This window comes from Eubalaena glacialis, chromosome 9 (assembly GCF_028564815.1).
Source record: "Eubalaena glacialis isolate mEubGla1 chromosome 9, mEubGla1.1.hap2.+ XY, whole genome shotgun sequence".
Classification (NCBI taxonomy): Eukaryota; Metazoa; Chordata; class Mammalia; order Artiodactyla; family Balaenidae; genus Eubalaena; species Eubalaena glacialis.
Window position 1 is genome coordinate 113,069,868 of NC_083724.1, and position 27,715 is coordinate 113,097,582.

General features: G+C 48.7%; 1 protein-coding gene across 2 annotated transcripts in view; it reads left to right on the forward strand.

The window, feature by feature from the left end:
- Positions 1–25,834, forward strand: part of DPYSL2 (dihydropyrimidinase like 2) — a 112,837-nt gene extending 87,003 nt beyond the window's left edge. For both annotated transcript variants that reach the window (XM_061200719.1, XM_061200720.1), the window contains exons 8-14: positions 5,324–5,444; positions 14,833–14,989; positions 15,460–15,601; positions 17,627–17,797; positions 22,306–22,485; positions 23,304–23,469; positions 25,392–25,834. In XM_061200719.1, coding sequence (XP_061056702.1) covers positions 5,324–5,444; positions 14,833–14,989; positions 15,460–15,601; positions 17,627–17,797; positions 22,306–22,485; positions 23,304–23,469; positions 25,392–25,483 — 1,029 coding nt within the window. In that variant the 3' untranslated portion in view covers positions 25,484–25,834. The remainder of the gene's footprint in view (positions 1–5,323; positions 5,445–14,832; positions 14,990–15,459; positions 15,602–17,626; positions 17,798–22,305; positions 22,486–23,303; positions 23,470–25,391) is intronic.
- The last annotated feature ends 1,881 nt before the right edge of the window (positions 25,835–27,715 follow it).

Sequence of the window (27,715 nt, forward strand, 5' to 3'; positions counted from 1 at the left end):
CACACAGATACACAGAGTCACAGACACACAGAGACACACACACAGAGACATGCATGTTACAGATACACACAGACATACACACAGAGGCACACAGATACATACACAGAGCCACAGACACACAGTCACACACGTGCACATGCACACCAGGGCACCTTCATTACCATCTGAGGCCCTGGGGTCATTTGTCTCAGATGAAAGGATGGAAGCTGTTACATTTTCACTGTTGTGTGGTCCCTCTCCAGGCCCTGGGATGCAGGTCCTTTCACAATCACCAGCCTTCCCGCGCGCGCGGAAAAGCTGAACCGGAGCTGGTGCGAGGGTGCAGGAGGCTGAAGTGACCTCTTTAGGCCCCTGTGTTGTTGGCTGCGGGGAGCCCCAGGCTGTGACCGTGGCTGGTGGGCAGTGATTTGGGGATGCAGGTCGCGGGAGAGGCAGACAGTCCCAGTAGCCGACGCTAAAAATACCTGAGGCTGGTTTTATACGCAAGGGTGCACACACACAAGTGCACACATGTACACACACGTGCACACTCACGCACACGTGTACACACAAACACACAATGTGTGTGCACATTCGCACACATGCACATACATGTACACGCACACGTGCAGACACCATCTCACTTGCACAGATACTCCGAAGATTCCTTTCTGTGCCTTTGTTTCCCCTTCAAGGCTGGCCTCGGTGATCATTTTAACCGCATCTCCCTGCATAAAGCTGTGGGAGTGGGAAGGGTGACGCAGGCATGACGGTCCCCAGACCCATCCTCCTTGGAGGTGGTTGGCCCTGCGTTCAGTCTTGAAACAGTTTTGGGATCAGGCCTTGGAGCTGCAAGGTCTCCGGGAGGGGCAGAGGGATGCCTCTCCCTTCTTTTCCTTGTAAGCCCCACCGGGAGCTAGCGTTTCCTGAGTACCCAGAGGTGCCAGACACTGTGCGTAACAGCCCGCATTTCAGCTTTAGAGCGTCCTGTGAGGGCAACGCAACACAGCCTCCTTCGCACAACTCCAGGGGGTGCCATTCAGTCCATTGCACGGCTGGATCCAGGGGACCCATTCCATTCTGCTGCCTGTGTGTGGTGCCGCCCGGAGGTGTCCTGCGGTGAAGTGTGTCTCTCGTGGAAAGAAATCACGGGGGTGTGAAGTTCAGCATCAGAGGGCTAGAAGGTGCAAGCAGTATCCTGCCTGCCCTCCCGACCCCCTCAGTGTGTACACACACACCCCGGAGCCCAAGCTCAGTGGGAAGCCAGCGGGCCTGTGTAACCAGGTGGCGACACCTGGGGCTGGCCTGCATTGGAAAGTGGACTCTCGCCTCATCCGGTGGCTGGGCTGGATCAGCTGAGAAGAGGAAGAGGATATTGTCCTCTGAGAAAAGCAAACGCCCCTCTTCCTGATACCCGGGGCTCCTCGTGAGAGCCGCGCGCTTGTTTCCATTTCAGAGCCTTCCCGGGGGCTTGCTTCCGTCTCTCCCACCGTCTGCTTTGCATCCCCAGGTCCGTGCAAACCCCAAAAAGAAAGCAAGCCCGCCCTGGGTTTACTGAACAGGCCAAAGCTATCAGAGGAGAGGGGTCCTGGTTGCTATTTTGACCACAAACATCAAACCTGTTTTTCCACATTGAGGCCCGGGAGACTTCTCTTGTAGCCGCTGTTGCACTGCGAACCTCAGAATCCCCAGCCGAACCTCAGAATCCCCAGCCGTAGATTGGGAAGGCTCCTTTAGGGGCTGGCAGAGCGGCAATGCTCCAACATGGGGAGCTTCTGGCTCCTTGGGAGGGTCCTGTGGTCTCACGAGAGGCTGCTTTGGGGACTTTCTCTTCTGTCTGCTTTCCACGGTCACCTGCCTCTCAGCTGATTCAGAGGCACCGACTCTAGGCTGGGCACAGCATGCGGTGCTTCCCCTGAGCAGATGCACTTCTAGGTCAGCCCTGTGAGCGGCCAGGCACCAGCTGCCCCCTTCTCCCTTGGCTGCTGGGGGTGGTTTTTTAGTTCATCGCCAGGGATCTGTGAACAGTGTGTTAAACCCTCTGTAAGAGATAAAGAGGATAAAACATGGATGCATTCTGAGGGAACTGAGCTTTAGAGTCCGGTAAGGAGATATTGCCAATGCACAAGAAACAGTTAAGAACATACAAAAATGTAATTCCTTCCTGGTTTTATGATCCATCGCCAGCATCATGATGGTTAACTTGTGCTTGAACCACACAAAACCTGTTCTTCTTTCTCCTGCCCTTTCCAACCCAACCGTGTGAGATTGCCGGTCGGATTTCCCCCAGTTTTCAGCTGAGAAGATTGAAAGGGAGACGATAGGGGATGTGGACATCTAGAAACCTGCTGTCCGTCAGTGGTACCCAAGCACGTGTTATGATGGAGGCCTGTGGGGGGCATCGAGGTGGATGAGAAAGTGGTCCCTTCTGAGAGGGATTCCAGACAAGCTGGGGAGGAAGGGGGAGATGCAAAGTAAGTAGGGGCGTGGCATGTGATGGGGTTCGGAGCCAGTTACAGCTGTAAGACAGGTGTCTGGGGAGTTCCCTGGTGGCCTAGTGGTTAGGATTCCTGGCTTTCACTGCTGTGGCCTGGGTTCAGTCCCTGGTCGGGGAACTGAGATCCCACAAGCCATGTGGTGTGGCACAAAACAAACAAACAAACAGAACACACACACACACACACACACACACACACAAAGACTGGTGTCTGGGAGGAGAGTGGGGCACCGGAGGTAAGGGTGACAGAATTCTTGATGGGGGAGGGAACCTCCTAACCGGGCCTTGAGGAATGGGATGACTGGGGTATGCAGACAGCTGGGGACCTGGGCCGCAAGGGGAGTGTTGTGTACTGACACTTCTGTGCGTGCCTGTACAGGTTGCTTTGCTCCCTGGACCTTGGGGTGGCTCATCTTTAAAATCAGAAACCAGGGCTTAGGTGACCCCCTAAATCCCTGACAGCTCTGTAAGGAGACAATTACAAAATTTTATTTTTAAACTGTAATACTGTTGTCATAATATTGAAGCCAGAGTTCACTGTGTGTTTATGTTGTTGTTGTTTTTTTTTTATTTAATTAATTTATTTTTGGCTGCACTGGGTCTTCGTTGCTGCACGCAGGCTTTCTCTAGTTGCGGAGAGCGGGGGCTACTCTTCATTGTGGTGCATGGGCTTCTCATTGCGGTGGCTTCTCTTGTTGCAGAGCACGGGCTGTAGGCGCACCGGCTTCAGTAGTTGTGGCACGCAGGCTCAGTAGTTGTGGTGCACGGGCTTAGTTGCTCCAAGGCATGTGGGATCTTCCCAGACCAGGGCTCAAACCCATGTCCCCTGCATTGGCAGACGGATTCTTAACCACTGTGCCACCAGGGAAGCCCTGTGTGTTTATGTTTAACATAAGACGGTTTATGTTTAATATCGGAGGCATACACATACATGTACACCAGAACGGTACACGTGGATCCTTCCATGGTTCTGGGTGAAAGGTGGAGACGTGGGGATTACATGACCTTCTCTCTCCGCGAGGTGACCTTAGAGCCTCTGCCCTCACTGCAGGCCTGTTGTCCGACTAGGGGGTGGGGAGGGCTCAGAGCTCACCTTCCAGCGGATGAGCCAATCCAGACAGGGCCCTGGGACCCAGATTCTCCCACCAAACCAGTCTTCACAGAAGCCAGTGCCCCAGGGTAGGGCCCCCTAGAACGGGCACTTCTGCTCCATTTACTGCCTAAGCAGCATGACCGTGCATTCTGGTGCACCCGGGGCAGTCCTGGTCCAAACCCGTCGCCCGGTGAAGTTATGAATAGCGCCTCTGTTCGCTTTCAGAAGAGTCTGGGTTGGGACAGTGAATTTGGGCAGTCGCCTGCACCCCTGGAAGCCATGCAGCTTCTAGTGGCGTCCTGTTTGCATTTCACCCTGTGGACTTTTATGGTGACCGCAGAGATGCAAGACGTCCCTCCTCTGTGCTGCCTGGGCTAGAGGCCCTTGTGTTGCAACTGGAGCCCAGGAGAGGGGAGGCTGATTGTTCAGCTATGCCAGGAATTAAAAACACTTGGATGTTTAATGAGCTTTTTCAAGAGCTGTTTGGTTTGCCTTTGGGTCTCGAGACATCTCTCTTCACATAGTTGAAGCCCAGGAGACCAAATGTGAAGGATGTCCTCGTATATTAAATTAGATCACCCGTTAGCGCAGTTGCGGAACTTCAGCTCTTGGCCGAGCTGCCGTAGAGACTGGTTAGCTAAGATGATTCAGTCCAGAGCTTTGGTCATTTCTTATGAAAAGTAGCAGCTCTTTATGGAACAGCCTAGCGTTAACCATTAACCCAAAATGAAGTCACTTATTTGCTCAGTAAACATTTTTGAGCACCTGCTGGGTACCAGGTGCTACCCCGGGAGAACTGCCTGGAGGATGCAAAAAACCAAGGAAGACCCAGTCCCTTGCCTGGAAGAGTTGAAGCCAGCCTTTTTGCCAGGATTCGGGAGGGAGCAAAAGGCATTCTGAGGTCCTCTGTTACATCGTCTCACTTGCTCCTTCAGCTGCTCATGCTAAGCACACATTGTTGATTCCCCTGTGCGACATAACGGTCTAAGAACTAGTCTCACCTGATCAGGTATTTAGCAGTAATCCCTTGGGGTCTTTGGGACATCATTCACTGAAGCATCAGGTTTAAAGAATCAGGTTACTGGTTAGAGCAGCCCTCCCATCTTGTGCTGAAGGGTGTACCAGTCTGTGGCTGGTGATGATCGGTTTGCCTAGACAGAGGGACCTTTGGTTTAAACAAATCTGCCTGCTCCGTTCCCAGAGCCCTGTGAGGTCGCATTGTTTCTTGGGTGATGCTGGCTTCATTTGTGGGCGTGGGACAGAAGCCCAGCTCAGAAATTCCATCACTGAATGTTTTGACTGGAGACCATGCCCCTGGAGTGAATGCACCAAACTGGGAGCCATTAGTTTCCAAGCATGGCGGTTCTCAAACATTAGCAAGTGTAAATATCACCTGGGGTCCATAAGAGCCACATTTCTGGGTCCCACCCCCAGAGTTACTGATCCTGTGGGTCTGGGGAAGGGCCCGAGGCACCTGAGAATCTGCATGTCTTACAGACCCCCGGCTGATGCTGACCACGCTTAAAACCATCCATAAGGGCCGGGAAGGAATTGCCCCATCCTTTCAACCAATCAATATTGAGTGACACTGGGCAAGTCACATCCCCCGCCTGCAGTGCCACTCAGGGTAGAGCCCTGAGGACACAGTGGTCTCTGGTTCACCGTGGCCTCTCCTGGTGGGGGGAGGGTAGAGACGGGCTCAGGGAACAGACTGAGTGTGGGTACAGTTCTCACGCTTGGATGCTCTACTGCAGGTCGAGGCTGAAGCCGTGAACCGTTCCATCACCATAGCCAACCAGACCAACTGCCCCCTGTACATCACCAAGGTGATGAGCAAGAGTGCCGCGGAAGTCATCGCCCAGGCCCGGAAAAAGGGTAAGTGCCGCCTGCGGTCTGACTGCGCGCAGGTTCCAGAGGGGAGGGGGACGGGGTGAGAGGGGAGGGGGAGGGCTGCTTTTCCAACCCCTCCTGCCAAGTGGGTCGCTCTGCTCTCCTCACGTTCCAGCATTAACCTAATTACAGCTGGGCACGGCGGGGAGCTCCAGTTTCTTGCTGGTGTTCCGGGGCCGCGGCCGTGTTGGTATCTATTTAAAGCCGCGCACAGCGCAGGGTGGGTGGACGGGCACACTTGCCTCCTGTCCCCACTTCTGTAGAAAAGTTGGAGTTAATTTGATGCAGTCTAAATGGACCAGACACATACACAGATGACGTCAGTCCATGTGCCACAGAATCCTGGGGAACGTTCTATTGCTAAATACCGTTCCCCTCCGTGGCTGGTAGTGATTTCCGCTGGGGTGTGTGAGAGAGTCTCATGGGGGCGTAGGATGGGGATTTTGCCCTGGCCGCCCTCGTGTCCTGTTCTCCTTGTACTGGAGTGGCTCTCTGTAGATTATAGCGATATATTCTGGGCTGAGGCTGGTCCTCTGTTCCAGCGGGAAGGTTCTTGGAAACTAGTTTACTAAGTGCTGCTTCCAGAAGATGTGCTGTGAGCCCCTTATCCATTATGAATGCAGCACAGCCGTACTGAACCTGCCTTTGACTGTGAGTACGGGTAATCACACCACGTGGTCTGTGCTTGGGCGTGTAGCTCCACTTACAGAAAGAAAGCCTGATCCTGTTTAGTGGACTTGGGGTGGATCTTGGCTGGATCAGAACATGAGTGTCATAGAAGAGTCCTCCCTCCCTCCCTCTCTCCTTTCTTCCTTCCTCCCTCTCTCCCCATTTTATTTCCCAACCCGATTGCCTCTTTGCATTTCTCCAGCTCGGTGTCTCCATTTCTCTCTTGACTTTCTTCTAGCTTTCTCCTGGTCTCTGTGCCACTTTCTTGGTGTCTCTCTCTCCCTCCCCACCGCCCCCCGCCCCCTCATTCTTTTTTGATTCCTTTATCTCTCTCCATGTGTCTTTCTTTCTCTGTCAGCAAGGGAGCAGTTTGACCTCTCTGGTTTGTTTCTGGTTCTCTGTGGGATGTGATCCACATGGATCCGGATTTTTTCACTGGTGGGTGAGTTGGTGCAAGATTTAGAACAAATTGCTCAATGACCACTGAGTCAGCCTCTCCCAGGAGCTGATAGCCTCTAGATGGACCCAGCAATGAATTCCTAGCCCCTGTTCTTTGCAGCTCCCCTGGGGCCTTTGTCCTTAGGCTCTTCATGAAATGGTTGCTGCGTTACCAGTTTTTTGGAAACCTGCCCTCTCCTGGCAGCTAGAAGGAACTGCCTTTTTGAAATGGAACATTCACTTAGAATCAGCTCTGAGCTGCTTCTAGGAGACATGTGGATGATTACTGTCGGTGACCCTCCCTCACCTGGGCCCTTTATCACCCAGGCACACATTTGCAATACGGGAATCAGCCTCAGCACCCAGCGCTAATCACAGAATCGCTGCTTCCATGTAGCGGGGTGGAGTGGACAGCTGGCTCGACATGTGCAAAGGGGAAGTTGGGGGCAGCTTATTTTAGTAACTGTACCATACCCAGATGAAAATAAGAGAAAGAAAGTTAAGCGAACATTTTAATATAGTTTTAATATAATTAAACATTCAATTTAGCAGAATTTAAACACCGAGGCCATGTTTTCCAATTCAGATTCTCACTTGTCTGAATTTCAAGATGGAGGTGTCTCGGTTCTGGGGCAGGTGGCACTGGCCCTGCTCGGGGGCTGCAGAGGGAGCTCTGGGCTCCAGGCCTCCCTGCCGGCGGTGCTGCGGCTCCTTCACCTTTCTGTGTCTCAGTTTTCCCAATTGAAGATGCGGAGCTGGAGTCCAGGCCCTCTCAGGTATCTGCGACTCAGCGCCCCAGGATGTCCCTCTGTTGTCTTTATGACTTAGACCCTGTGTGTGTATTGGGGGCTGAGCACCAAGAAGGGACCACTTCAGTCTATTCATTTAGAACCTTCAGGGTGTGAGTCCAACTGTGCCTGCTTTGTGGTTCCCAGGGCGGCTCTTGCATTCAGACAGTGGCCCTGTAGCCCTTGAAAGCCTTTGCTTTAGATGAACTTGAGCTGCCAGAAAGGAATTTCCAGTGCATCTGGGTGCTAATGAGCAAGAAGGAGAAATCCTCACCTGCTTGTAGGCGCTTAGGTTCTTTCCATCTTGTTGGAACTTCATAACAACTTTGGGAGGTGGCCGGGGCAGGAATTTCTGTACTTTGTTTTACTTTGCAGCTGAGTAAACTGAAGCTCAGAGCTGGTGAATGGTGGAATTGGGCTTTGATCGTCGGCATCTGACCTCGGGCCATGAAGGTCTGCATTAATGTTTGACTCACCTTCATGCTTTGAGATTATTTTAATATGGGAAATGCTGTGACCATCTCCTTCTCGGTATCTGCTGGGGTTTAGTTCCTCAACAAACTGGGTAGAAACTGGAGTCTGACACCCAACAGAGTCATGGATAATATTGAAGCAAGGATTTCCCCAGTGACCAAGAAGAAAAGCAACATAAAGCTGTATTGAGCGTTAGGGCTCTGGGATCAGTATCCTGTCCTGGATCAAATCCCAGCTCCACGAGGCACTAGCAAGTGATGGTGGGCAGGTGACTTACCACCTCTAGGTCTCATTTTCCATCTGTAGGGGAGGATAGTAGTGGTGACAAAGGCAAAAGGATGATGCTTAAATGAGATAATGCACGTAAGGGCTATGTAATAACGGTACCTACTACTATGATGATTAAAGAGCGAAGGGCTGGTTTTACTTTGGGCTTGTTAGAAAAGCAGAGCAAGGGGCAAGGATTTTCTGCTGAGGATTGTTTTTCAGGTTCAGGTGGCTTCTTCTGGACCCTGGAGGCAGGTGTGGCAGGACACTGCCAACATGCTGTGGCTCCTTTTCTTCCTCTGTAAAATAGAGAGTTCCCTTATTTATTCCACGAACTTTTACTATGTGATACTTAAGGCATTTGAGCTGGAGGTGAGAAATGGTCCCAGCTCTGTTAGCTCGTTTACTAGCAGTGGGAGGGTGCAGGAGCAGACGGTCACATGGGAAATAGTTTATCAAAGAGGTGCGAGCCAAGTATGGTTAGAGCACAGGGGAAGGCGCCACTGTTCACAGACACGCACTGCAGCCCCTGACCCGGTCTTAGAGGGGTCAGGCTGCGTAAAACGACTCAACATCTCTCTGCGAATGTGAGCTGTTGAAAAACCAGAATCCCATCAATGGCTGGAGCAGTAGCATCTCCCCTCACTGGTCTCCGTGTGCCTCCCACCCAGAGACCTGCAGGTCCTAAATCCAAGACAGGAGGTGTTTAGGTAAGTGAAGGTGTGAGATAGAGCGTGAGTGAGGACTGTTTCCACGGGGCTGCCTTGCCCGTGCTGCTCCCTTCATTCTGTGTCCTTCCACAGGACAGCGTGTCACCAACCCCACTCTGCAGATAAGGAAACGAAGACACAGCCAGCACCACGATACCTTGGGCAGTTTTCACTCTTCAAAAGAACTTAGACACAGGTCGATGTAATAATAGGCTCATGTCACGGAAAGGAAACTGCAATGCGGAAATTGACTATCTTGCCCCAGGTCATCCAGCCCGTGGGAAATAGAACCCTTAGTTCCAGACTCCGGGCCGGCTCTCTCTCCACTGAGGATCCAGTGTCGGGATTTCTCCCGAACAGGCACCCTCCAACTGCATTTTGTCCACGTGAGGAGTCGAGCATGGCGCTGATGCTTTCCAAGTGTGAGTGGTGGCGCGTAGGCAGTGCCCGATGACCTCATCCGGTGCACACCCCTCCCCCTCCCCCTCCTCCCCCCTCCCCACCCCCGGAACCCAGATGCAGAAACGTTCACAACCCAAACATGAGACGAGACTTCCTATGCCCTGCGGGTCAGTAGGAATGGTGGCGGTGTAATGAGAAGCACATGGTCACGGGCCCCGTGAGGACTGACCCAACCTGGGGACGATTCCTTCGTGTTAAGTTAATGCACAACCTAGTAATCTTGAACCCAGAGAGTGGCCCATGGGTTGGGCTGTGAATGTTATAAAATCTCACCAAGATCTGTGTTGGTCAGGGCTCTGGAGAAACACAACCAATCTCTCTCTCCCTCCCTCTCTCTCTCTTTCTCACACACACACACACACACACACACATTTTAAGGAATTGGCTCATGCGATATGGGCACTGGCACGTCTGGAGTCTGCAGGGTGGGCTGGCAGGCTGGAGACTCGGAAGCGTTGACATTGCAGCGGAATGCCCTCACCTTAATGGCAGATGCTTGCAAGTTGGGAATTCAATTCAGCCACTTGCAGGGTGAGACTCTGGGTTCAGTTTTCAGCTGGTTTAGCTCTGAGGCTACTGGAGATGAGGATGTCTTTTGGGGCAGATGTAGAAACTTTTGGGTCATTTATGGGACCCTTGAGCTGGGAATTTGAATCCCTGAGTCATCCTTGTCTTTCCTCACTTTGTCCAGTGCAATTAGGAACAACCAGCTAATCTTGTTATACTCGATTTGACAAAAATGTTCTAAGGTGTCAAATACACAGTTACCCAGAACTTTGCCTGTTTTAAGTACCTGATGTGGTGTTTTGTGCATTTCTTTTGCCCCATCACGCCATGTACTATCAGTGCTCTCAGCTACTGGGAGTGGAGTCGTTAGTGCTTTGAGTCACATCAGATTAGAGAGACAATTTCAGAAACCCCAGAGCCAATTCAGAAAACTTTAAGAGTCTGTTCCTTTAGAACCACTCTTGATACCAAAATCTGACAAGATTATCCATGGACAGGTGCCAGGGTGTTGAGTTCTGGCCTGGGGTCTCTGAGAGGAGAGGGAGAGTGGTGTGTGTGTGTATTTGTGTAGTTTTTTTTTTTTTTTTTTTTTGGCCGTGCCAAGGGGCATGCAAGATCTTAGTTCCCTGACCAGGGATTGAACCCAGCGCCCCCTGCAGTGGAAGCGCAGAGTCTTAACCACTGGACCCGCCAGGGAAGTCCCAGTGTTTGTGTAGTTTTTCGCTGTGCTTTTGTGGCTGTGTTTTGAAATACATACACGCGCACACACACACACACACACACACACACGATTTTCCGTTGTTTCTGCTCTGGATTTGTCCTCTTGCTTCTCGTTCATGGGAAGTGACTAACCGTCCGGATGGAAGCTGTCAAACATATCTAACCCCCAGCCTTCCTTTATTCTTCATGAATGCACTCAGTCCCATTGTAAATAAACACCACCCCCAGCCCTGCTGTTCCCAGCCATCCTAGGGAGCCTGCCAAAGGCTGGCCTGGGATCACAGCCTTCAGTTTAGACTTTCCCCGCAGAAGGAGAGCATGAAGGTCTAACTGCCACCAAGAAAACATCAGCAGTGTGTTTGGAGGAGGGCAGAAAGGCCAGTGAAGCCTGTTTGGTGGTTTATTATTATTAGTGGTAATTATTTCCGGCATGCAGTGCAGTGGTGTCTGCGGCCTGACTGAGGTCCAGAAGCCCATCCATGGCTGTCTCAGGTACAGTGTTTATAAAACGGGTGGAGGTGGAGGCCTCCTCAGGACGGTGTAACTCCTGCCTTGCCTTTGAGGGCTGAAGAGAAGAAAACCCAAAAGACAGCAAGGACCTCTGAATCCCTGAACAGGGCAAAGCAGGAATGAGCTGCAAAGATGGCTTTCTCCCTGACTTACTTCACTCTGTATGACAGACTCTAGTAAGTCAGAAAGAGAAAAACAAGTATCGTATATTAACGCATATATGTGGAATCTAGAAAAATGGTACAGATGAACCTGTTTGCAGGGCAGGAATAGAGACGCAGACGTAGAGAATGGACATGTGGACACAAGGGGGAAGGGGAGGGTGGGACAAATTGGGAGATTAGGATTGACATATATACACTACCATGTGGAAAATACATAGCTAGTGGGAACCTGCTGTATAGCACAGGGAGATCAGCTCGGTGCTCTGTGATGACCTGGATGGGTGGGATGAGGCGGGGAGTGGCAGGGAGGTCCAGGAGGGAGGAGATATATGTATACATATAGCTGAGTCACTTCGTTGTACAGCAGAGAATAACAACGTTGTAAAGCAGCTATACTCCAATTTTAAAAAAAAGAAAGATGCCTTTCTCCTTCTCTAAGTGCCCACATCTTTGCTTGGCCCCGGCCCAGGAGTCCTGGCTCAGCCTTGGTCTAAGGAGGCAGGTCTGGTCAGCAATGACCTTGAATTCTGACCCATTTCTGGGTTTTGCATAGGCTGAAAGCTGAGTTCATTCCCTTGTGGCGAGGTGCGTGGGCCGGTGCACGGAGGGGATGGGCCCTGTCTCCTCTACCAGCTCCTCCAGCCCAATCTGAGTTGTATTTTGCAGAGTGAGATGCAGGCCGAGGTCAAGGGCACTCACACTTGTAGGATTCAGGACACATTCCAGGAACCAGCCCCTCCTTGTACTCAAGTTTCCAAAGGCAGGACTGAAGTGCAGATCCAGGGAGAGGATGCGGAATATCGAGTTACCGGGAAGATCAGAAAACTTCTGATGCTCGTGCAAGGATTTCCAGAGACTGGCAGCCACTCTTTTTCTCCAGGCAGTTCTGTCTCTTGATTGGTTTCATGTCGACAAAGCCAGGAAACCTTTAGGGTTGCGGGTCCTTTGTTTTCCTAGTGACTCGCCCAGACCTCACCTTCATGCTCAGTCAATAGCCAGTGGGACCTCCAGACCTGGCTGGGTTGGAAGAGTTACCCTCAGTTCAGCCAATTCTGGCCGATGCTCCAGTCGAAAACTGTGGCCCCTGGGGGAGCTGGGGCCTGCTCAGCCATTTGCATTTCATAGACATGTACCTGACAGCGGCCAAGGCCTTCTTGTTGCGGGGTTTTACTACCTTGAGATGAGCTAGAGCGGGTTTTGCAGCTGCCCAGCAGCTCCTCGACCCAATCCTGCCTGGGAGGCTTTGAGTAGGTCAGGAACGCTGGGGACCTTCCAGGTGATTCTGAGCATTGCCCTTCTCTTCCTGGGGCTTCCTTCAGAGGGAGGCTTCCCCTGAGTTCTGGAGCCCTCCCTCCTGCTTGGGGATTTTTTTTGTCACCGATTTCCTCAAGTGAGCTGCCTGCCGGGCCTCTAACACTCCCTGGCGGAACAGAGCGTCCTTTGTGAGGTTCCTGAGGCTGGGGTCAGGGTAGGGGGCCAGCTCCCGGAGCCAGCTCTCGGGGCAGGGGCTGTCCTCGAGTGGGTGTAGTGCTGTGTTGCCAAGAGATAAAGTCTTGGAAAAGGCCGCGGAGAGGAAAGGAGACACATTTCAGACTGAGGAGTGTTTGGCCTTGAGGGCCCTGGGTTTGGAGAAAAGGGCCCACTTGTCAGGACCACAGTGGGGGGGCAGGGGAGCCCTTGGTGGGAGCAGGTAGAAGAGGTGAATTCCCGGTGGTGGTGAGCCTGGCCTGGGATCAAACTCCAGCTCTGATGCCTTTACTTAATAAAATATCTCACCCTTCAATCAGTTCAACACACATTTATTGAGTCACTTGCCTAAGGGTATCTCCATCAAGTGGAAAAATCAAAAATTGATTATTATCTTTTAAAAAATTGTATTGGCGTGTAGTTGATTTACAGTGTTGTGTTAGTTTCAGGTATGCAGCAAAGTGATTCAGTTATGCATATACATATATTCATTCTTTTTCAGATTCTTTCCCCATAAAGGTTCCTACAGAATACTGAGTAGAGTTCCCTGTGCTGTACAGTAGGTCCTTGTTGCCTATCTATTTTATATATAGTAGTGTGTGTATGTTAATCCCAAACTCCTAATTTGTCCCTCCCCTCCACGTTTCCCCTTTGGTAACCATAAGTTCGTTTTTGAAATCTGTGAGTCTGTTTCTGTTTTGTAAATAAGTTCATTTGTATCATTTTTAAAAAATTAGATTCCACCTATGAGTGATACCATATGATATTTGTCTTTCTCTGTCTGAAAAATCAAAAAATTTAAAACTGAATGATTATTGGATTATTGGAGTGGAGGACGGGGTGGAGTTTTTGGATGATGGTAGAGAAGAGACCAGTTTTGATGTGAGGCCGGCTAATGAAAGGCATGAGATGCTTCAGTGAGAAGTTTGTTTCTATCCTTGAAGTCAGAAGGTCTCCTTGGGAGGATTTTATGCAAGAGAGTGACACGGGAAGATTATGTTTTAGGAAGATCACTCTGGAAGTGCCATGGAGAATGGATGAAGAGGTGGGGAAGGAGGTGAGCTGGGGAGAAATGATGAAGTCCTGATTTTAAGGGAAGGTATGCAGAGTGAAAAGGAAAGGATGTATTTAAGGCATTAAAGCATTGGCATTCGATGGATATAAATGATTCCCAATTTTCTGGCTTGGACATGAGTGGATAGAGAAGAGGACGTGATTTAAGCATCAGGAAATCAACATTCTTTCTTGACAATATACTGAATTAGGCTAGGCTTCTGCAAACTCTGAAATCTCAGTAACGTAACTGTGCAAAGTCCTTTACTCTGCACTCTTACAAAGTCTGCTGTGAATCTGGGGACCCTCAGGGATCCAGGCTGTCTCTTGGGCAGATGTGGAGGGTTGTGTACTTGCTCTCAAATGCTTCATCCCACTGATGTCACATATTGTTTCCTCTCTCGGCTCATTAACCAGAGCTGGACACTGGGAGAAGGACTGGGAGACATTGGGAGAGCAGGGGGCATGTTTTGGTGAGCAGTGAGGTTAAGTGTGAGGTGCCCTGGATCACCCAAAATAAGAGTCTAGATGGCGCTCGGGATTGGGTGCTTGAATGCAGTCTGAGCTGGAGATTGTGAATAGATTTGGGAATCAACAGAATAGGAGGTGGAAATGTTTGGGATCCCCTAGGGGGAGAGGGTTGAGTTAGAAGAGCAGGGGTAAGGAGGAGGGATTATTAGGAGGTTGGGATTACCATACACACACTACTGTATAGAAAATAGATACTCAACAAGGACCTACTGTACAGCTCAGGGAACTCTCCTCAATACTCTGTAATAACCTGCATGGGAAAAGAATCTGAAAAAGAATCGATATATGTATAACTGAATCACTTTGCTGTACACCTGAAACTAACACAACATTGTTAATCAACTCTACTCCCATATAAAATAAAAATTGAAGAAAAAGAAGAGCAAGAGTCACAGATGAAGTCTTAGGGAGTACTCGTTGGATCGGTGACTGGCTGGCTGGGGTATTTGACTTGGCCGAACATGAGTTTCCTCAGCTGGGAGAGCAGGCGGGCCCCTTCTTTGAAGGGGTGCTGAGAGCTCTGGGCATGCTGCCGGGCAGGCAGTGAGTCCCAGCAGTGGTGGTTTCCTCCCCCCCCTTTGCACAGCGCTCAGCTCTGCCCTCTGTTTGTCAGGGACCGTGGTGTATGGCGAGCCCATCACCGCCAGCTTGGGGACTGACGGCTCCCAGTACTGGAGCAAGAACTGGGCCAAGGCTGCTGCTTTTGTCACCTCCCCGCCCCTGAGCCCCGACCCGACCACTCCGGACTTTCTGAACTCCTTGCTGTCCTGGTGAGTGTTGGCGACTTGTTCCCACCTTCCGTTCTTGGTCTTTCCTCGGACCAAGCTGACCGGTGGGTTCCCACATGGTGGGCAGAAGCAAACTCGCAAATAGAGACCTCGTTCTCCAAACTCGGATTGCCGGACGGCAGCAGGGCATTGTCACCCTGATGCTTTTGGGGGCAATTCTGGGTAAAAACCAGGGCCATCTTGAAAGTCAACCAAAGGGGATGAATGAGATAGCAAACGGGTTCTACTGTGGCGCAGTGTCACTCGTAAGATACCTCACAAACTAGACGTAGCTACACAGCATTAGAATGAAGCTTCCGTGTCAGGCCATAGCTTCCCAAATTTCTTGTCTCCTGAGGGGGGAAGACAGTTAAGTCAAAAACTTCTCAGTGGCCTGGCCCATTAAAAAGTACGTTCAAGGATGATCTGAGGTCAAAGATGAGAGAAAAGCCAGTGGTATGTTTTCCTTCCAGTGGAGATCTCCAGGTCACTGGCAGTGCCCACTGTACTTTCAACACTGCCCAGAAGGCCGTAGGAAAGGACAACTTCACCCTGATCCCCGAAGGCACCAATGGCACGGAGGAGCGGTTGTCCGTCATCTGGGATAAGGCTGTGGTAAGGAGCGGTGGTCTCACGCAGGGGGAGGGCTCAGCTTTCTCCTGCCTCCTCATCCGAGGGCCCTGGGTCTCATGCAGGCCTGGAAATGGCAGTTGAGAGAATTCTAGAAACTGGAACTTGTGTGATAACATTTCTTAGGTTTGGAAATCTAAGACCACTCCTCAGAGGTCATTTCCTCCTAAGTATCCCATATGTATTTGTCACCATTATCATCTGTGGACCAGTAGAGACCGGAAAAAAACAGTCTTTACAATATGACTCTTTTGATCAGTCCAGAAAAAGCTTCCTTAGCAACCTGGTGACTTAGTTAATCCACTTGTGGAAATGGACTCAGTTTCCTTAAAATGATCTTTTGGACTCTCTGGGCTCAGCCCACTTTGAACATATACTGACCTTTAAGGGATCTTTGGGTTTTTTTATTTTTAATATTTTAAAACGTAATAACAATAGATTTTCTGTTTCTTAATGAATTTTTTCAATTATGTAAACTGTGTATCGTTATTCCAAAAAGAAAATAAAAATCACTTATGACACCCTATTTCAGATACAACTGCAATGAACGTTTTAGCAAATGTCTTTCATTTTTTGCCAGTGAGAGAGTGCACGTGTGTGTGTGTGTGTGTGTGTTTGTGAGTGTGTGACTGGCATACTATTTTGTAGCCTATCTTTTAAAAAACCTATAGCATGAAAAAGTCTCCACATCCTTAAACATACTTGAACAACTTGGTTTTTAAGAGCAGACCATTCCATCTTAATGCTGAACTGTAATTCTTTGGTTGGTCCCTTATGTTGTTTCTGATTTTCTTACTGGGATGAACACCCTTATAGCTACATCCTTGGACACATCTTTAATGATGCTTGTAGGAGAAATTTCTAGAAGTGGTAGTGCTGGGTCAAGGGGTGCGCATATTTTTAAGGCTTTTGATATATATTGTCTAAATTCCTTCCAGAAAGATTGCACCAATTTGTATGCTGCCAGCAGTATGTGGCATTACCCAGTTAACTTCTACCAGGTCTGAACTGGTGTTATCAGCAAAAAACCCAAAGTATCACCGATTTGATTGGTGAATTTTGTGTCTCATTGTTTTTCAGTCTCTTCAATGACTGACTAAAGTGTATATTTCTTTTGTATGCTTTTGGCCATTTGTATTTTTCTCTCCCTCTTACTACCTGCTCATTTCCTTTGCCCATTTTTCTGTTGCATTTAGAGCAGGTTTCCTAACTCGGAGAAATGCATTCATCTCCTCAAATTCTGCATTTAGAGGGACATGAGGCGCAAGTGGTAGAGATGAGAAGGTGGGGGGAAGGACGTGGGGAGTGTGTTTGGCACCCAGGGTTTGCTGCCGGGACGGGCGGCTGAGACTCCCATGTTGGCTGGACTTAGAGCCGAGGTCTGTGCCTGTATCTCTGAAGAGGACATAAGCCAAATGATGTTTCCTGAAGAGGCCCTGTAGCCCCTTCAAATTTCTTTTAAAACTTTTTACTTTGAAATGATTATAGATCCAGAGGAACTTACAGAGATAGGACAGAGAGGTCCTATGTACCCTTCACCCAGTTTCCCCCATGGTTGCATCTTACATAATTAGAGTGTGATATCCAAACCCAGAGATCGACAGTGGTGCGATGTGTGTGTATAGTTCTGTGCCGTTTTGTCATATGTAGATCCATGTAACCATCACCACAATCAAGATAGAGATGTCCTCCGTCACCACAGAGACCCCTCTCCTACTGCCCCTTTATAGTCACACCCACCCCTAACCCTTGGAAGAATCTCCGTCTCACCCCTGGTCTGTCCATCTCTATAACTTGGTTATTTTGCCCATGTTATATAAATGAAATCATACAGTACGTGACCTTTGGAGGTTGTTTTTTTCACTCAGCATAATGCCTTTAGTATCCAAGTTGTTGTGTGTATCAAAAGTGTGTTCCTTTTTACGGCTAAGTGGTATCCCACCCTTCAACTCTTTAGTCTGCTTTTGTTGTGTGCGTGCGTGTTGTGCATGTGTGTGTTGTCCTCCTCAGGTCACTGGGAAGATGGATGAGAACCAGTTTGTGGCCGTGACCAGCACCAATGCAGCCAAAGTGTTCAACCTTTACCCCCGGAAAGGCCGCATTGCTGTGGGATCCGATGCTGACCTGGTCATCTGGGACCCTGACAGCGTGAAAACCATCTCTGCCAAGACCCACAACAGTGTAAGGCCGCGTGGACCCAGTCCAAACGAACTACAGTCACAGAAAGGGACAGAGGCAGGGAGAGTCCTCAGGTTTTATGAAAAGAACTCACTGTGATAGGAAAGAACTCTTCCCCAGGATATGTTATAACTTGCAATTTGCTGAGAAAAAATAGCTCTTTCCTTTTCGTTAGTGAGGTCAATAAGACTGTTAATCTTATCACTTTGGAGTACGATGGCCTCTCTCTGGATGGAAGTCTCTATCTATGGACCTTCAGAGCCTCCAGCGTCATGCCTGGACATCAGAAGCTTCTAGAAGTCAGGCAGCATTCCATTTTAATAGTTTGGTGCAGCACCTCTCATGGCATCCCTTGGTGCAAGGGATCCAAATAAAACATTCAAATGTCCACTCCCGAGATGCCCACTGGGCACTTTTATTCTTTGAAGCAACTGTTTTCTCATGTCAGTGTTGTCGTCCGAAAGCCTAAAGGGCAGATGCTCTTATGTCCTAAAGGAATGAATTGACTTTGAAGAAACAGAAGAAATACCCTGGCAGCCGTTCTGATTAGGAGTTTAGGGTCTGCAGTTCTGGGGTGTCTCTTGCCTTTCGCTCTAGACTGCAGAGCTTGGGGATGCCCTGTCTTGTTAATGGGACCCTGGGCAGGTGACTTCATGTCATGTCTCAGGCTCGTCAGCTGAGAATGAGGAGTTTAGACGAGGCCCCTGAGTGTCCTGTGATTCTGGGAGGTCAGTGGGCATTAGGTAGAGGTGTAGATACCATTGGTTCTTCATAGGAAAAATTGTGTGTGTGTGTTTAATATTGAGAGGCCAAGGACAAAGGGAGAGCTTTGAAGAGAAATGGGCATAGGACAGAGTGTTTTACGTCAGCAACCCGTATGACTCTTGAAGTGAATTCTTAGTGAATGAAGAGGCTCTTCAGGATCAAGGTCTAAATTGAAAGCTGGCTCAATGGGGAATCTGATTCTAGATTGCCCAGCCCAGGTGGCCTGGGCCAGCAAGTACCGACACCCACTCCAAGGGCCAGCTCAGGGGTGGGCTTCTGGGATTTCTCCAGGACAGCGCTGGACTCTTGGTCAAATCCCAGTCCTCTTTCTCCTTTGGGCAGAGGGGCTTGAGCTGCCCTGGCACCCGTGGGTGCCAGGATGGTGGGTGCCTTTAGGGAAGGCTGCTCAGCTCTCAGCATTAATAGTTGACTTTTCCCTTCTTCCCCACTGCCTGGCTTAGCTATGCAGCAGAGCCTTACAGCCGCACCAACTTGTGACTTAGATCATAACCTCCCGGGGGTCCAGAACTGGCTTCTTTATGGGCAGGGGTCCTAGGGTCCTGCCTGGTGAACCTATCTCTTCATATGCATTTAGCATCACAGCTCCATTTACCCTTTCATTTGGCCTTCTCAATAAAGGGATGGTATTATTATCCCAATCGGGAAGATAAATAAACCGAGACTTAGAGAGCTTAAGTGACCAGTCTAACATTACATAGCTATTTTGCGGTGGAGCCAGAATTAGAACCCAAAATTGTCCAGGCCTCTTCCCTGCCAGACTGTGTGTGCAGCCTCTTGGTCAGGGTTAGAGGGAGAACATGCTTCTCCTCTCTTCCAGGGTCCCCTCCCCAGAGGTAATGGAAAGGGCAGACTGGACTCATCATGTAAGCTGCAGATGACCTAGCTAGGGAGCCTGCGTTTGGAGTTCTTAACCCAGCGCAAGACAGGATGTAAAGGAGTGATGATTTGAGAAGACAGATTCTGCCCTCTGGACATTCAGTAGCACTGCCCTGGCTTTACCTCCAGGCAACCCCATATAGGAAATCATGACTTCCAGAAGTGCCTCTTGCCCATCCTCACCTGTTTGAAAGAGCCCACACTAAGCATGCTTGTGCAGCTTTAATAATGCGGGAGAATGCGGGTAAGAGGCTTTCCCCGTGTAATACAGTGTTTCCTACCATGGGGCTAATTAATTTTAATTTGGAGTATTTTAGCTAACTCTTGTTGACAGCGCTGTTGCTAAGTCTCTGCTTGGATTTGCCAAGCATCCAGCCAGATGAGTCATTTTAGGAAACCTATGTGGATAGACGTTAAAAATGTCTAGACCTGGTAAGCGACGAAGTCTCAGTGCCTCACAGTTTGACAGAGTAGGCTCTGAATGCCCCGAGCTGTGATCTGACCATTGAACTTGTTAATTTTAAGTCACTTAGAGTCATGGGACTGGTTCCTCCATCTTTGAAAAATGGGAGGTGGCCCAAAGCTCTTCTGGGCGCTGTGATGGGCCATTTATAGGCAACTAAGCTCAATAGATGCATCTTAGGATGTCTTTGACACTAAAGGGCTTGCAATCTTGTTGGGAAAGTGCAATAAAAAACCAGACAGTCCATCAGGGATTTTCTAAATGCCTACTTAGTGCTGAGTAGTGGGCCGGATGCTTTTGTTCCTTTTATCTCTTGTGATCCTAGCATCATCCCTGTAAGGTGGGCCGTGTCCCTTATAGATGAGGATGCTGGATCTCAGATCAGTGCAAGGGATTTGTCCAAAGTCACTCAGCTGGCAAATAGCAGACCTGGGATGTGGACCCCAGGCCGGTGGCACCATGGCCAAAGTTGTCTCCATGACTCCAGGAGGTCACAAGAGGAGCTTGTATAGACAGCCGTGCAGGAACATGGAAGAGATGGGGCTCGATTCAGCCCTTAAAGGATGACCCTTTCAAAGGTCATTTCAGAGCGGACAGAATTCTCTGCTGGTAATCTATACCCATAGGATGCTTCTTGTGTTGTCATTTTCACATAAGCCTTGCGTGGGAGGCAAGTGAAAAAACTGAAGGTCTGAGGCAGGATTAAATTGATCTGCCTGGAGTCACACAGCTCCTGAATTTCACCAGATCTAAGATGCCACCGATTTTAAGATATTCCATTAGTTTAGGCACTGCTGTGAAAGAAAACATACCCAGGAGGAGGAGTCTAATGCAAGACTCCTTTAAAAATACGCTGTGCTGACGAGGGCCAGCTCATGCTGAGTTTGGGATAATGAGATGTGGATCTGCCAGATAGAAAGGGTGGCAAAGAATATTGCCTTCCTCGACCTTGGCATTGGGTGCAGAAAGGGCAAAAATGGCTCCTCTGACAATCTGAACTGAGTCAGGCAAGTTGGTGGTCTGAGTCCTGCATCCAGCAATGGTCCAGAAAAACCAGAGGCTGAGACTTTGTCATAAAACGGCCTCGGTGTGGTCATTCCCCAGGCCAGTGGGAAAAGCTGACCCCGATTCCCTGGAAGGACTCGGTTCAGCCTAGGCTGACACTGACTGTGCAGGTCCATGTGCTGTGAGACACATTCTCATTTCAGGGGTGAGTGTCTTAGAACCGATGAAAGGCTTTGGCGGGGGGGGACACACTTTGGTCCCGGGAATCCACATGTAGAGTCCCCTTCCCTCCCCCAGGTGCCTCTTTCCCTCATTCCTTCAGTAGCTTCCACGTTACTCCTTTGAGTCTCAGAGTAGGGCTGCCAGCCCCTTGTTGCCCTTTTCTATCAACACCACTGGTCGAATGTGAGCTGTAGAGCCAGCCTGGGGCTTCTCCATACTCACCAGCCTCTGCACTAGGCAGGGGTTGTTACCCTGAATGGCAGTGCAACAGACGGACTCTTTAGTGCTGGTAACCTGGTCTGAATCTCCCCAGAAGCCCAGCTGCTTTCTATGGATGGAGCTGCCTATTAATTCTCCAGGTCCGGCCATGTGTACCTGGGAGCAGGGCGGGCGTCTGCAATCTGGGGAAGGAGCAGTGGAGGAGATGAGGTTTTCCCGTCGACGGTAGTGCCCCTATTTCCTGTTGTCACAGCAACAAACTCACTCAGAGACCCCACATGGTTTCCAAGAGGGCACATGGATACGTCCCCCTTTCACCGTGAAAAGCTTGAAACTAAAAGGATGGCCGCCTTGTTGGGAAATTAAACCTCAAAGATTTTATCAAAGGCCTGTCTCTGGAGTTACCACAGTCCTTTCATTTAGGAACTTCAGCTTGACCACATCTCTAAGAGATTGGAAATCCAGGCAAACCAGTGGGAAAAACCTACTCGTGGATGGCTCATTTCAAGATTAAATTTAGAACTTGGTCAGAGAAGGCTTCTTGGGATTTTAACCTGATTGGAGCTTGAGTTAGTGAGAACAAAGTCACCGCTAATACGAGGAATCATTTTCTTACATTCATGTGGCATTTACAAACCCTCATGCTTTTCCATACGATTTTTCTGTTCAATTACTTTTACCCCCCAATTTTTTTTTTTTGGTGCCGAAACCCAGGAATGAACAAACCCACATTTTTGAGAGGTAGGAAAGATTATTCCATGTTCTAGACAGAATTAAGACATAGAGATTAAGTCCTGTTGGGTGGCCAGTCAGGAGAGGGACTTCATCTCTGGGCTTTTCTTTCGTCCGAGTGATGTTGGGCCGTGGGTGCTGCCAGATCGATGAGATCTCGCCAGGACGGAGGGTGGATTCTGAAGTTTACTGTGTTCCCTTCCTCTAGTCTCTCGAATACAACATCTTCGAAGGCATGGAGTGCCGTGGCTCTCCACTGGTGGTCATCAGCCAGGGGAAGATTGTTCTGGAAGACGGCACCCTTCATGTCACCGAAGGCTCTGGGCGCTACGTTCCCCGGAAGCCCTTCCCTGACTTTGTTTATAAGCGTATCAAGGCAAGGAGCAGGGTGAGTACCTCTGATCTTATGAGTGGTTTCTATCGTGGATTAAGTTCAATTCCAAAATCACTAAGCACCTTGAGTCAGACTATCGAGGTATATACAGAGGATTCATGGATAAGGGAAACATAGTCTTTTTATTCCTGGAGTTCAGAATGCCAGCGGAGGAGTCAGGCATGTCCGCAGCTAGCCAGATTGAAGTGCGACTGCTGTGATGAGGGGTGTGTGATGAGGCTCAGGGGAGGGACCCGCTGCTGCGGAGTCTTAAGGGAAAGTGTCATGGGGAGAGGGCATTTTGAGTTGGATCTTGAAGGTTAAGTAGAAGTTGGGTAAGTCAAAGAAGGGAGACAAGGGAATTAAGTAGAGAGAATGTTACGAGCATGGAAAATGTAGAGAGTATTCAGGATGTGGTGAACAATCTCCAGCACTGGTGCTTGGGGACTGAGGCAGGGAATGGCTAGGGATGTAAAAGAATTAAAGGGACAGTAAGATTGGAAAGTATGGGGCCAGATCTTGAACGTGAGACCAGATCCTCTTCACAGCATGTTTGGGAATTCCTGCAGGGTTTAAGGTGAAGTGTCTTGGGAGAAAATAGGAAGACCTGTTTATCAGTTTTTATGTGACCCATGTTGGGGTAGCTTTGCCCTGGAGCCAGGGGCCCTGCCTCATGCTGACATCCGTCCCTGCTGTACCCGACCATAGAAAGCCCTCCATCCCCAAATGTCACAGGCCCATTCTGGCACCTGTTCCTTCCCCATCAGGAGGGTTGCCAAGGAGGCGTCATCTGTGAATGTGGCCTGAGTCGAGGGGCTCTTGTGTTTTTGCAGCTGGCAGAGCTGAGAGGAGTTCCTCGTGGCCTGTATGACGGACCTGTGTGTGAGGTGTCTGTGACACCCAAGACAGTCACTCCAGCCTCCTCGGCTAAGACGTCTCCGGCCAAGCAGCAGGCCCCACCTGTCCGGAACCTGCATCAGTCTGGATTCAGCTTGTCTGGTATGGTTATGGTTTGGTCAGGGCCCAGTTCTGCAGGGCTGTGCTCCGTGTTGCTGGTGGGTCTGGCATCACTTTTGAGAAGGAGAAGAAGTGGAAGTGAGTGATAGACCTATTCTTCCCAAAGACGTAACTCACTAGAGATGTAATTCATAGCAGATGATGGGTTGGGTTTCAGAATCTTGACACGAGTCTATATCACATATAATGTCATGATGTGTATACTATGTGTCATACCCAGGATATTAGAGGACATTTTTTCAGTGCATCATGTCCATTTTGAAAAAGGATATTGTGTTTTAGGACTCTCTTCTCCCCCACTTATGCAATATACTGTCGTGGTTCAGCTTGTGGAATCTAGAGTTTCAACAGCTTAACTTCATAGCCCAGATTCGAACTGTCCCTCCGTCTCCTCATCTATAGGATGGGTATAATGGTAGTAGTTACCTCATGGGGTTGTTCTGAGGATTAAATGACTTAATATACATGTAAAATGCTTAGAATCAAGCCATTTGATAATTGTTAGCTATTTGCCTGGATAAACTATGTGATGTCAGGGGAGGTGAGAGGAAAGAATCCAGATTTTAGAGCTTCCTTACTTGAACTTCAGTACTTCATTTTGCCTATGATTAGAAACCTACTTTTCTAGTTTCTTGAGTCACAGATATGTATCTAAATTTTTATGGAGGGTTAAAGAAACAGTAAAGCAGATACATATTTTTTTCTTGTCAGATATGCTGGTTTTTAGAAAGTTGCCATATACAGATTACCCATTTTCAAAAAATTTAAAAATAATGAAAGTTAGTTTTTCCGTAAAGTAACATGGGCGTGATACAGTCTGTGCTGTCTTTCACTAGGCCATTGAAATATAAAGACCATCATGACGCCTGTCTGTTTTTTTAAAATTTTATTGAAGTATAGTTGATTTACAATGTTGAGCTTAATTTCTGCTGTACAGCAAAGTGACTCAGTTATACATATATATTCTTTTTCATATTCTTTTCCATTATGGTTTATCACAGGATGTTGAATATAGTTCCCTGTGCTATATCTACGAAACAAAAACAGACTCACAGACATAGAGAACAGACTTGTGGTTGCCAAGACGGGCGGTGAGGGAGGGAAGGGTTGGGAGTTTGGGGTTAGCAGATGCAAACTATCATATATAGGATGGATAAACAACAAGGTCCTACTGTAGAGCACAGGGAACTATATTCTATATTCAATATCATGACTCCTATCTTTGATTACGCAGAGGATGGATAGTGTTAGCGGAACAGAATGCACGTCTGGAAAAGCCACACTCGATTTGATCACTGAGAATAGGGACAGGATGTAGTCTGAGTTGCTCAGAAGCCTGAAATATAGTGTCCTTTTACATATAGTTTTACTTTTTAGGTACGGGATCCAACTAGCTTCTACAAGGATGGCTTTATTCAGTGTGTGATTCCTAGGCCACCTGAGGCCCATCCTTTTTTTGTAGCTTATACTTTTGGTGAGGTTTTAGAAGGACAAAGAATGGGCCTGACACTTTTTCTCCCAAGCTATGTTATTTCGTTACAAAACAGAGTCACAGATGTAGAAAACAAACTTATGGTTACCAAGGGGGAAAGGGAGGGGGGAGGGATAAATTGGGAGATTGGGATGGACATATACACACGACTATATGTAAAATAGATAATCAACAAGGGCCTACCATATAGGTCAATACTCTGTAATGACCTAGATGGAAATAGAATCTAAAAAAGAGTGGATGTATGTATATGGATAACTGACTCACTATGCTGTACAGCAGACACTAACACACCAGTGTAAATCAACTAGACTCCAATAAAAATTAATTAAAAAAACCCAAGCTATGTTATTTCGGTTTAGAGCAGGGATCCGTGTAGCTGTCTCTGACCCTCATCCTCTCTCGTCTCCAGGCGCCCAGATTGATGACAACATTCCCCGCCGCACCACCCAGCGCATCGTGGCTCCCCCTGGTGGCCGTGCTAACATCACCAGCCTGGGCTAGAGTTCAGGGCCGCCGTCGGCTTAGGGATGGGGGATGGGACATCTGAGGACATTCGGAGACTTCCTTCCTTCCTTCTTTTTTTTTTTTTTTTAAAGAGCCTGTGATAGTTACTGTGGGGCAGCCAGTTCCTGGGGCTCCCTCTCGGGCCCCCCGCACTCCGTCCCTCACCCGGAGTCACCAATTTTGCTCACCCACCTCCCTACACATCTACGAATATCACACCTGCGTCTCTCCACCAGGCCCGTACACAGAACTGCGTCCAACACTCAGACATGCGAAACAAAGCAAACCCCAGTGAGGGCTTTGCTCATCTCCAACCCTGTTGTGCTTGCATCATCTTCCTTTTCATGGGGGGGGGGGAGGGGAAGATAAAGTGAATTGCCCAGAGCTGCCTTTTTCTTTTTAAATTTTTAGAAAAGTTTTCTTTGTGGGGCTGCAGGTGGGGTGGGCAGGGGAAGGGGGGGAGAGGTTTGTTTTTTTTTTTTAAATACTAAATTGGAAAGCCTAATGCAATATTAATACAAGGGGTTTGAACTGGACATCCTAATGATGCAATCGTGTCACCTTCAAGCTGATTCAGGGTGGTGGGCAGACTCGTCATGTCCCTCCTGAGAGGCTGTACAGCGTCCACACCGCCATTCCATCGTCAGGTTTTCTTTCTGGCCTAGATTTTGCTGCAGATGAAATCTTTTGAGGAGTCTCTTCTCCTCTCTTCACCTCTTTTTTGCTCGCACTCTCTCCCTCTTGCTTTTTCATTCATGGATATTTTCACTTTCTTGGTGTTTCTTCCGGCCCTTGTCTCTGACATGCTGTTTTTGCCTTCTTTCCCCCATGGTCTTTTCCACTGACCAGGTCTGCCATTTTACTGAGGCCCTAAGCACCTGCCTGGAAAGAGATGAGCTTTGTCATCGCAACCGTCATAATGTGCTATACTAGCCCATATAAGACCAGTGCTACCCACCCACGTCGCCGGGATGTGCGTTTGAGTTTGAGATGCTTCCCAGGTGCAGAAAAGGGCCAAGTCATCCACACTGTCACATGCGGGCCCAGAATAGACCTCAAACAGTGCCGAGCTGTTGAAGAAGTTTGAGGCTCTAGGACCTGAGAGTTTTTCCTCTGTGCAATGCTAAGTGGCTAAAGACACAAACAAATCTGTAAATCAAGCCCAAGACCCAAGGGAGCCAATCAGCCTCAAGCCAACCACCAGCTCAGAGGTGCTAAGCTGATGGCGGTCTGGCCCTGAGGGCCTGCTGTTTACCAACTAGGTATTTTTTGGGATGCCAGAGCACACTGGGCTTCTCACTTTGGAGGAAAAGAAATCTGTTTTCTTGTCCAATTATTTAGAAAGACATCACACAACACAGGGAAGCCTGCTAAACTCGGAAAACCCATGGGAGATTTGACTTAAAGACCATTTTAGTTTGCAAGAGGAAAAATCTGTTTTGTGAGTCAGAGCTCTTGTGGGGAGAAAACCTTGTAAATTTGACGAGTGGCCCCTTAGAGACCGCAGGCGACCTTGTGTCCACACCCCGCCCTCTCCTGGTCTCAGAGACCCTTTCCACTCGCTGCCTTGTGCTCGTCCCTGTCTTTGCTGAGCTTTGTTGCATCTCCTTCCAAGCGTGTTTACAGGTCCTCCCAAGCCACGTTATGTCTGCAGGCTTTTATAAAACCAAATCTGCTTTTGTAAAGGGTAACATCAAGAAGTAGCGCATCCCATCATGACACTCCTCTCTCCACATGTTTTGCCTTTGGGGTTATGGCTGGGGTTTCTTTTTTTGTTGTTGTTGTTGTTTGTTATTTTAAAAGTAAATTGCACTTTTAAAGAATAATTGGTTAACTTAATATATTTGCTTTTTTTTTTTCTCATCTGCACTTGGAGGGAATTTGAACCAGTCGGAAAAAAAATTTTGTTTCAATTCTGAGAAACACTTGCAGCTCTCTTCTATTCACTTGAGTCTTCCTGTTTTTCCATGATGGTCATTTTGGTTGTTTCGATTGTTTCCTTCAAACAACTTAAAACCTGAAGATTTCCGCAGGCTGTGTAAGCATGTTTACCTGTTGGCTTGCTTTGTGTGTCTGTTTAATGAATGTCATGTGTAAATGCTAAAATAAATTGACAGTGTCTCAGAACTGAATAACTGCAGTGACCTGATGCTCTAAACCAGTGTAGGATTTAATCATAGATGGTTTTTAATCCTTGGAATTGTGATTGTGACCCACGAGTGGAGGAAC